General features: G+C 39.8%; 1 protein-coding gene across 1 annotated transcript in view; it reads left to right on the top strand.

Annotated features, from left to right (window-relative positions):
* Positions 1-5,375: 5,375 nt before the first annotated feature.
* Positions 5,376-11,471, top strand: part of LOC127843249 (cytochrome P450 2U1-like) — a 6,963-nt gene continuing 867 nt past the window's right edge. The window contains exons 1-5 of the mRNA XM_052373113.1: positions 5,376-6,041; positions 6,495-6,780; positions 7,650-7,879; positions 8,564-8,780; positions 11,009-11,228. Of these exons, the coding sequence (XP_052229073.1) occupies positions 6,503-6,780; positions 7,650-7,879; positions 8,564-8,780; positions 11,009-11,228 (945 nt within the window). The 5' untranslated portion in view covers positions 5,376-6,041; positions 6,495-6,502. The remainder of the gene's footprint in view (positions 6,042-6,494; positions 6,781-7,649; positions 7,880-8,563; positions 8,781-11,008; positions 11,229-11,471) is intronic.

Here is an 11,471-nt window from a genome sequence, read left to right as displayed (position 1 = left end):
TCTATCTATAATGCCCTCTGGCGGGGTGCAGAAACTTGGCAAAAGGAGGGCTTGAACGGGAGAAATCGTGTATTAACAATGCGATTCACGTGCCGTTCAAGCCCTGTTATGTGTTTTTCATGTCCATAATCTGGTCTACGCGCAGTTACTTCCCTTCTCCAGCCTTCGACGACTTTCCAAGCATAAATGGGGAACTGAATATGCACCAGTTTCCTCATGCATGCAGGGATAATGACTATTTCAATCCACTTTTCAAGTTATACCATCTGCACTCTCTTGACAACAGCTTTATTGTATTGGCAACGTCATTGAAGTTAAGGTTATTTACTCAACACTTTCAAAAGACTATGCTGTAAATGTAAGTGTTTATGTACCTTCAACGTTCCTGCTGTAAATTCCAAAATAATTCCTCATTTCTTTCTTTACGCGGCTGCATTTCAACTTTGCGTTAATCCACTGTTTAAACACGTTTTAAATCGAAAACTGCCTATCCGAAGGTAAAGCCTCGTCATTTCGGATGATGACCGAGTGAGGCATATGTAAAACACAACCTTGAACTGTATTGAAATAATCGATTTTTTTTTGTCGATGTCGAATGAACAAAACATTGTTTTCAATGTTATTTAAAATTATTTTGGTATGTGTGATTTGGTTATGCAATAATAGCGAAAATACACATTTTCTCGGACATGATCATCTGCGGGCGCTCTCAAAGTCCGTTCCTGCCCTCGTGCTGCGCATTCGGGCAGGATCGGATTTTTCGAGCGCCCGCAGATGATCATGCCCTCGAAAACGTGTATTATCCCTATATACAATCATTTTGATTCTTCGAATAACAACACTTATGTTAAAAATACAACTACAGCAGAGAATGATCACTTTCAATGTTTCGCCAGGAAAGGCCTTCATTTCATTCATGTACACGCAAGATTCTTACTACCGAAATTTCCTGAACTGAACATTATTGCTCAGCAAACCAAAGCAATCATCATTTCAGTCGTGGCTCGATAGCTCTATCACTGACGGAGAGGTCCATTGAGCATACCTCCGCATTGATATCTGCCTGATATAACGTTGCCTGATATATATTTTTTTATATCATGCCATGATGGTCAACAGGAAGTTCTTATATCAGTCATGTGTGGGGATGGTCACATTACTTGGAATCAAATTTAAAGTAATCATTTTCGTAAAATCGAATCAGGTGCAACAAAACAAACACTTTTATACCAAGATGTAATATATTTTAAACACAACACAGCAATAAATATTTTTTACAAATATTAAGCCCGCGTTCTCATGAAGTCATTATTTACACATCAAACGATAAATGTTATATTTTTTCCCGCTAAAACTGCAGCGTTTTAGCGATTTTTTCATTATTTCTTTAAAATCGGGGACACAGAGGTTTCATAAATAGAAAAACAGGTTACTGCCTGATCTTTTTGTAATATATCAGGCTCGGCACGAATAAAATAACGGCTCGGCAAGGCTTGCCGTTATATTATTCTAAGCCTTGCCTGATATATTACAAAATGATCAGGCAGTAACCTGTTATTCTCTGTATACCGAATTATACCATTATTCGCAGAGACCGAAACAGACAAGGAGTCGGCGTGTGTGTTTACATCAGAATTGAAGATAGCAGCTTATAAACAGTAGACGCCCAATTGTTACTCGATCGAGTTCGACAATGGGTCATGTTGGGAAACAAATAAGACGACTTAATATAACAAGAATTCATATCCAAGCGTTTTCTTCGTAAACAATTTTGAACTCGAAACATGACAGATATATTAAAGCGTATTAAGGCATGTTTACAGACTGATAAATTTACAGCTGTCACAAATCGTATTAAAACTATTTATTTTCATTCGAAACAAATAGACACATATTGTAAGCGAAATTGCTTAAACTTGTTGCAATATGACGTTGTTTTTTAATTTAGAACTCTACATTTTTTTAATAAAGCTGTTGTTTTAAGTTGGGTTGTGTTTTTTTTTTGTTGTTAATTGAACGAGATATCTCTCTGTGAAAAAAATGACGCAAAATCAAAAGATTTGCGTGTGCTTTTGGTCGTATTTTGTAGTAAGAATCAAATAATACATTGTGTGTGTCTGTTGAATATTACTATCAGATAAAGCCAACCCTACATATTATATTGTTTCTCTTATCGAACATTATCATCATCATAATCATCATAATCGCAATCGTCGTCGTCGTCGTCGTCGGCATCATCATCATCATCATCATCATCATCATCATCATCATCATCATCATCATCATCATCATCATCATCATCATCATCATCATCATCATCATTATCATCATCATCATCATCATCATCATCATCATCATCATCATCATCATCATCATCATCATCATCATCATCACCATCATCATCATCAACAACAACAACAATCACTTGACCGGTTTGGCCGTTGGGGGAAATGAGGGACGACGATACAGAAATCCTCAACCAGTCAAGTCTGTTTTGTGCTTCTGAGAGTTATTCATTTACGGGAAGAGATGTCCACTCTTTTACGTGGTCCATCCAGCTTTTTTTGACAGCCTCGACATCGACCTCCCACTAGCGTGTCATTGCACAGAGAGTCGTGCCTAGTAACTAGAGGTTCAAATCAGGCCGGAGGTGCTAGAGCACAGCACATTTGGCTTCACGTGTGGCGATTTGATAAAGGGGAAAGGCAAGGACCAAGACCTAAGATTTGCTCTGCTGTGACTCAGCAAGAGGAAGGAGCCCGGGGGAGCGGAACTGATTGCGGCAAGCCCCGGAGCCACGTTTTATAGGTTAAACAAAGAGCAGTTGGCATTGATAGATTGGGTAATATACCAGAACAATCCTGCGTCAGTGGAGAAGCTGCTTTTGATGGCAAGGTCCCTGAAAGAAATGGCCGCATCAGACCATAAAATGGCGGCTCAAAGGGCCGACTAGACGGCGGCCGCAATAGCCCAGACAATGGCGGCTGCATAGACCACATAGCAGCTGCTGATCAATCATCATCAGCGAATGGTTAAAATGGCCGCTGGATATAAGGCCACCCCGACCGCTGGAAATGTGGATCCGAATTGCGGCAGACCGTCGGAACAGTGTTTGCGGTCATCGAGTTTCCACTGGTAGCAGCCGGAAGAAGGCGTCCGATAACAATGTCGCCCCGGATGGCAACTGGGAATTTGGAGATCGAAGACCTTTCAGGCGTGGTTCTGAAGGTTGGCGACCCTCTTGTTCTCAAAGCCGGGAGCGGTCCCAGCGGTGGAAATTAGGATAACATCCAAGCGAATGTCTGTGGTCTGGAAAAAAAGCTAAGTGCTGAGGCAACGTTTAAGCGTCGGGACCAGATGTATAGGTACAGGGATTCAGGTGGGAGCACGAGGGATGTGCTGGCGGCCACAGTGGCAAGCTCCCAAAGGTTGTACCTCAATTGGTAAAGTGTGGGGGTGGATACCTTTTATAGTATCTCTGTTTTTTGTTGTTCTGTTTTATTTAGTTGTGTTTACTCACAATAAATGTCAATGAATTGTGAATTTGTCATAGATTTAGATGTTACACAACTCTGTTAATAGAACAGATGTGTTTATTTAGCCATCGTGATGTTTGCAATGTGTTTGTAAAGAAACCACTGGGTTCGATGGGATATAGTTAGGCCCGCCTAGTGGCAACACTGTTGTGTTTTATGTTCAGTGTCAAATTGTTTGCGTTTTGATATGTGTTAAATGTCTGCATAATAAAACACACAGAAGGGGGTGCTGCCGGTGGTTGGCATAGTTTGGTTTGATTGTAAGGTGTTACTACGGTTTACAATCTCGTGCAGAGAGCGGTGGCCTTCTCATGTGGGCTGCGAAGAAGGTGTGATTGTCAGTAGTTTGGTTGAGTGCTCCTGTCCAATCATTGTGTGAACAAGCAAAGGGCAGGAGTTATAAGACCTTGGTTTGAAAACACCGAGAATCATGAGATGAGATGCACGATGAGGCACCGGAGTAGTTGAGAAGCATAGTTAGACACTTAAGGTTAGAGGTTTATTAGAGTTTTAAGACACTTGAGTTGATTATGCATTTTTGTGTACGTGCTGTTTTGTGTTTGGTATAGACTTTCGTGATATATATAAATACAGGAAAGGTTGTCGTGATGTAATGTGGCATTGGGTGTTGGATATACGTCCTCATGTATGATTCTAAGATGATTAAAAGGTGGTGACTGACATTTAATGGAGAGTATTTAATTTAAGTTGTGATTGTCTAATATAGTCTGGGTTGTCTAACGAAAGCCGGTCGATGGTTTCAATAACTTGTGGTCTATTACAGAGGTTATGCCGAGAGAGTGGTCCGACGAAAGCCGGACGGAATGCAGACTAGACTTCGGGGAGTCAGATCTAGGTCAAAGTTACCTCTTGATCGCTGCGGTCCATTAGAACGTCGCATGGCGAAGGCGCCCCCATGCGTACGTAAGAGCATTGGGCCAAGAGAAGGGATTTGTACTTCCTCAGGCGAGGCGTAACGGCCAGGACGCAGCGGTCTTCGAGTACGTCATTAGCGCCGTCGTTCTTACGAAAGGGTCACTGGTCCCGAGAGAAGGGACATTAAAATTCCTCGGGTGCGACGATACGTCTGTGACGGCACGACTTCTTCCGAGTGGGGAGTCAACCCAAAAGAGGAAAAGTGGGGAGAGTGTTGTGTCGGTGACCAGCCCATGAAACACGCACATGTCGCATGATTGGGAACCGACGACCAATCAGCGAGGAGCTGGATTGGAACGCGCGTTGTGACGCGCTCTTCTGGCACTGGCTGTGGACGTGAGTAGATGTGATGCCCTGAGATAAGTATTGCCAGGAGGATTAGTGTGGACCTGTGATTGTGAGCCTGTGACTGAGTGCGTTGTCTTGGAGGATTAGTCTTGGAGGATTATCCCCAAAGAGACCGTCTCCTCCTATCCGGACCACCAACACGAGTGGACGTATTATTTCTGCGTTTGCTAGAGGTGAGAAAACGGGGATTGCATTTGTAGTTGTCCCAACGCCTAATTATTACTATTGTCCTTGACTAATTGGGGCGTATGGTGTAATTGAACAACTCTCGAAGAGCTAACCGGGAAACACTATAAGTCCAACAATCATAAGATCTAAATCGAATTAAAAATAATATATGAAAAGTGATTAAAATGTGAATTTCCGAAGAACATCTGTTCTGTAATTGAATGCACGTGCTTCAGCTTCTGTGATATTTAAACATCGAACTTATTTAAACGGGGTATGTGATATGACCGATTTGTTTATACTATATCACTACTTTATAGCATGTAGCTGTATAAATGTCGACATTATGTTAAACCTGATAAGAATGCGCAACCGTGTCATGTTGGAGTTCACGACGAAGTGTGTCACGACGAAGCGTATTCAACTAAATATAAACCGTTTTAACAGAAGTTTGATGTTACAGTTTATCAGCGTTATGAACGCTTCCGTCGATCGATCAGATGGATGAAGAACTCGCTATTTAATACTTTATACAATAATTATCTGATAATATTTCGTTTTGATCATGGTTTACATACCATAAATTACCACATAATTACGTATGAAAACACAAGGAGCGAAATCTTACATGTAGTAACAATACAGAAGTTAAAACCAAACTTAAAGTAGGATAACAAGTAAGAATCAGTGAAGTTAACACATACAGGGACTAGCTATGTTGGAAGGATTGTCTGTAACGTCTTGTGGACTGATTATCCTGGTGTGCATCATGGTTCATCGGTTCATGCTAAGCAGAAGCGTCAGAAACCTGCCGCCGTCTCCCGGCCTCTGTCTGCCCGTCTTTGGGCACTGCTACCTACTGCGGGAGGATATGAGGCCAACACTGGCGCGACTCCGGAAGCAATGCGGTGACGTGTATTACATGCAGTTGGGGGCGTGCCAGCGGTAATTATCAGTGGATATGACGCCATTGTGGACGCTTTCAAGAAGCAAGCCGACCTTTTTGCAGCAAGACCGAAGTTGCTCATTTTGGAAAAGATTTGTGAGGAAAAGGTACGATTATTCACTTGAACGCATTGCAAATAAAATATCGACGCATATATAATAGGTTTAACCATAGACACTCGATGGTAACGTTTTTATTTTATTATTATAATTTTTAGTTACCCGTTGTTTATTATAATGCATACACACACTAAATCAATAAAACTTTCCAACAAAACGTCTTCTTAAAAAAAGATAGTACATAGATATAAAAAGATAGTTCGACTATATACATATATATATCTATGTACATAGTCGCACTATCTTTTTTTTTTAAGGAGATGTTTTGTCGGAGGATTTTAATTGATAAAGTATGTGTATGCATTATAATAAACAACGGGTAACTAAAAAAAAAAAAATAAGAAAAAAGCGCCTATGGGTTTAACATACATAATAAATATGTGTATATTACTCATGAATATCTAGCACTTAAGTCTGGTTGATGTGTACTCACTTTCTCAGGCCTAGCTATGGCTAGCGGGGAACCATGGCGGGAGCACAGGAAATTTGCATTTGATACACTGAAGGACTTCGGTATGGGCACAACTAGGCTAGATGCAACCGTACAGGAAGAAGCTGTGTTGATGGTCGAGGAGATAGGAGAGCATAATGGTGAACCTTTCGATCCCAAACATGTGATTAGCTCACACGTTGCCAACGTGATTTGCTCGATGGTTTTCCGAAGACAGTTCAAACACGACGACTCTCGTTTTAAAGGATTGATAAAATTATCACATGAAAGTCATCGGTAAGATTTCTGTGTTGTTAACAAAATATTGAATTTCTACGAATTTCTCTGAGAATGATAAAATAATTTTGCAAACCAGTCATTACAGTTCATCCTTATGGTACTATAAAATGTATAGGCCCACACTGCATGAGTTTCTTGTTATCACACCACCAGACGTGTAAAGTCGAATGACCTTAAGCTGCACCGGAAATAGTGAACTCTTATTATATGAGCCGCGTTCTGAGAAAACTGGGCATAATGCATGTTCGTCAAGTGTCGTCCCAGATTAGTCTGTGCAGTCCGCACAGGCTAATCCGGGACGACACTTTCCGTCTAAACTAGATTTTTGCTAAGACGAGACTTCATTTAAACGAAAAATGCCATAAACGCGGAAAGTGTCCCCTGATTAATCTGTGACGACACTATACGCACATGCATCCAGCCCAGATTCTCAGAACAAGGCTCATATAATTCAATCCTAAACATTCATAACTTAAGTTCATGTCAGAATTGCGAGTATAGGCGCAATATAATGGCTGGCGTGCGTCTATGTCATTTTTGGTAAACATAAACACACAAACAAAATGATGGAATAAATAGATAGAATAACAAATGAATCTCGAATAATGGCTTATTTTCTCAACTAGAAAACATTAACAACTCGCCCAATGCTTGTGAGTGGGAACTTTTTAAGTTATATGTATACAAAGCTAACCTAGCCCGGGTAACCTAGTATCTTCCATGATAGACAATACGCCTTAATTACGTCATATTTAACGAATAAGAAAACGCTTATATATTCCACTTACATGGCAATAAGTACTATTATCTGATGCCCTGTTCATAAACGGTTTGTCGCAGGTACGAAACACCTTTTTTTGCTTCAGCGCAATAGTCAGCATCGCCAACTTCTTACCTTGGACGGCCCGTCTGCCTTGGGATCCCTTAGATGTCGGGCGGATGATCGCCAACTCGGACGCTCTGCACACCTTCTGTGCGGATATAGTACGAGAGCACGTGGAGACGTACGACGAGAACTGCATCGAGGACCTGGTCAGCGCGTACATCAGAGAGATGAAGAAGCACGAGCAGACGAACGAGCAGACGACTATGAGCTGTGCGCATTATGTTTTATCCTGTCACATGCCTTTAAATCAGCCCGATAACCATGTAACCTAATATTTCCAAAGATATATAGCTAGTTGACCACGTGACCTCGAATATCCGTTAGTCGCTCTGTTTTACTGTGAAATGACGTCATTTTTTACGAAATGACGTCATTATTCCGGCGAAACTCTCCAATTAAACTCTTTAACAGTGTAAATAAACGGCGAAAGAAGCATAAAATAAAAAGAAAGAAATGTTACATGATAAATAAAATAATATATTGGTGACGTGGATGGAGAATTATTATCTGGCTCGTCGCAGGATCTTAATCGCCTTCGGCTCACCCGATAAATTCCTCCGACTTACCAGATAAACATTCTCCATCCACGTCACCAACCTATTATTATATATGTCTATACATCTGCTCTGAGTAAAGTATTTATTTCTTATGACACTTTAAGATCGATTTATGCAAACAAACATGTGCTCGTTGGATGTAAGAAGACGATTACTGAATTATGCTTTATAGTTGTGTGGCATCCATTGTTCTTATAATGCTGTTTCCGACAATATTTTTACTGATTAAAACAAAAACAAATCTGATTAATTCGCAGTGAGTATGCTTAGCAATTTGTAGCAGCAGCAGCTCCTATGTGTTCAACTAGAACTTGTTGTGTGAAATTCTTTATTTCAGACGAGAATCTCGAAATACTAATTCAGGACCTGTTCCTTGCCGGCGTACATTCGACAACGAATGCGCTTCGCTGGAGTATCGTGTGCCTCACGGAGTATCCCGAGATTCAAGAACGCTTGTATAAGGAAATCACGAGCAGCATCGGCATTCGGTCTCCCTCTGTCTTAGACCGGTCATCCTTAGTGCATGTGGAGGCCTTCTACATGGAGGTGTTCAGGTACGGTGCATGTTGATTTTATCAATATATGAGCCTTGTGCTGAGAAAACTGGGCTTAATGCATATGCGGAAAGTGTCATCCCAGATTAGCCTGTGCAGTCCGCACAGGCTAATCAGAGACGTCACTTTCCGCCTAAATTGGATTTTGCTAAGAAGAAACTTCACTTAAACGAAAAATGCCATACAAGCGGAAACTGTCGTCCCTGATTAGCCGGTGCGGATCGCACAGGCTAATCTGTGACGACACTGTTCGCACATGCATTATGCCCAGTTTTCTCAGAACAAGGCTCATATATGCGTTCACATAGAAGCTCAGTACATGGTATTTTTTATCTGACTATAATATATACTTATATCTGCACGTATGTATAAAGTCATCAATACAATCGCCTAACCCATATGTGTTTATTCTTTGCCGATTGGTTTCATTATTTAGTATTTACCAATTATTGTTAATACTTTACCCGGGCATGTTTTCATTGACATATTGATGCCTCTACTTAACGCTCGGGATTTTATATTTGATCAAAAGATTTTTGTTCATCTTGGGTGTTTTTCATTAATCCACGGGTGTCTATACTTAATTCTTGGGTCTTTATACTTGATCCATGGTTGTTTATTATTTGCCCTTGGGTGTTTTTCATTAGTTAACGGGTGTAAATAATTTACTTATAGGTTTGCTTCAGTCATTGGTGCTTATTCTTTTCCCAAGATTGGTAATACTTACCCATGTGTGCTTATTCTTTACCCATGGTTGTTTGTTCTGTACCCATGGGTGTTTATACAGCGTCGCAACCTTGCTGAGAGACACTGATCCCCCTCAAGCAAGCACATATTGGTCTTATTTGGGCTTTACCTTTACGAAAGTACAATATGGAACCCACATAGTATTGTTTGTGCATGTCCCCGAATTTTATATCGCGTCTCTTTGGCTACTGAAAGCAAAATCATGACGTTATGGTTCTATCCTGATACGCATTCAGAATGCAAGAAACACAACATTTCGATGTAAACATGGCCTATAAATGTGTCTTGTTCTGTGGAAATTGGGCAAATGCATGTGCGTAAAGTGTCGTCTCAGATTAGCCTGTGCAGTCTGCACAGGCTAATCAGGGACGACACTTTCCGCTTTAATAGTATTTCTCGTTTAAAGGAAGTTCATTTTTACCGAAAATCTAGTTTAAGCGGAAAGTGTCGTCCCTGATTAGCCTGTGCGGACTGCACAGGCTAATCTGGGACGACACTTTACGCACATGCATTATGCCCAGTTTTCTCAGAACAAGACACATATATTCCTGTGCTAATTTAGATTCAGTTTCGTGTTTCTTAATTATCAAACCGTTTGAACGGCGTACATCAGTGTTTGGTCAAATAATAAGTTTTGTGTTTGTAATGAAAGGCTTAGACGCATAGGTTTAAAAGTAAACAATAATGGTCCGTTGGGGCATAAACACAGACCCTCCTTTTAAAGCGAGATTAAACGATTTTTTTATATGTGTTAAATTGTAATATTTTGATAAAATATGTTACAATAACACAAAACAGGCAAGAAAAAGTATATATTAAATACGAATTTCATACAATGCAGCAAAGACAAATTAGCGCCCCGAGCCGATTGTGACGAACATATTTTCCTACAATCACAGAAGCATTCGTCTTTGTATTAGGACCAAAGTTAGTGTTCGTGTGTTCAATATATATCATTGCAGAAATTTAAAATGAACCGTTAAACTAAGTTTAGATTCACATCGTACATGCATGATATACATGCTGGCGAATTCGACTGTACAGCCGTTTTCTATTTCAGAATTAAATATCTGGCTTATTTCGCATTTTTTGACACATGTCCTTCTGAACTTTTATTTTATTTTATATTAAAATATATATATAATAAGTTTTTTACACATTTTATATAAATTCATTAATATTTGACAAAATCGTATATACTCGCTTTAAATGAATTGTTATGAATATTGAACGGTAACGTTCATTTATATAACGACTTCTAAACTATGACCGTTTGTTTTAGGTATTTTGAGAGAGCTTTATTGCATTAACTGCATGTATTTTTCTATGTTTATTTGAGAAATAACATATATAAATATTTCACAATACATTATATACACCCACGGTTTATATATCATCGATGACTATTTAATGACATTGTTTTCGGATATTTGTGTTTTTTTTCCCGAAGGCTTTATTTATGGAATAAATATGACTTCCAGGTTCTGCAACTTACAAATCCTCTCCCTCATGCACTCTTCGACTGAGACGGTGACCTTCAAAGGTTACGCTATACCACCCGACGCAGCTGTTATATACGACCTTGTATCCGTATTCAGTGATCCCGCCATATGGGGCGACCCGCTTGTATTCCGACCCGACAGGTTTATTGACGATCACGGAAAGTTGATTAAACGGGATGAGTTAATTCCATTTTTCTTGGTAAGATTTTTTTTTAAAGATTTGATAAGATGCGTGTTATGTTATAGTATCGAAACTTTGTTCAATATCGGCACATATGCGTACGTGGCATATAAGATATTTTAGCTGATATGTATTCATAGATCGTGTTTGATAAGGACGCAACTAAATGTTGTCGTTTCAAAGCTCTCTCCGCTCATGCAATAGTATACATTTGTTATGATAAATAAGATTGCTATCTTTGTCTATACTAATATGGGTCGT

The sequence above is a fragment of the Dreissena polymorpha genome, chromosome 8 (assembly GCF_020536995.1).
Source record: "Dreissena polymorpha isolate Duluth1 chromosome 8, UMN_Dpol_1.0, whole genome shotgun sequence".
NCBI lineage: Eukaryota > Metazoa > Mollusca > Bivalvia > Myida > Dreissenidae > Dreissena > Dreissena polymorpha.
This window is presented reverse-complemented; position numbering and strand designations above follow the sequence as displayed.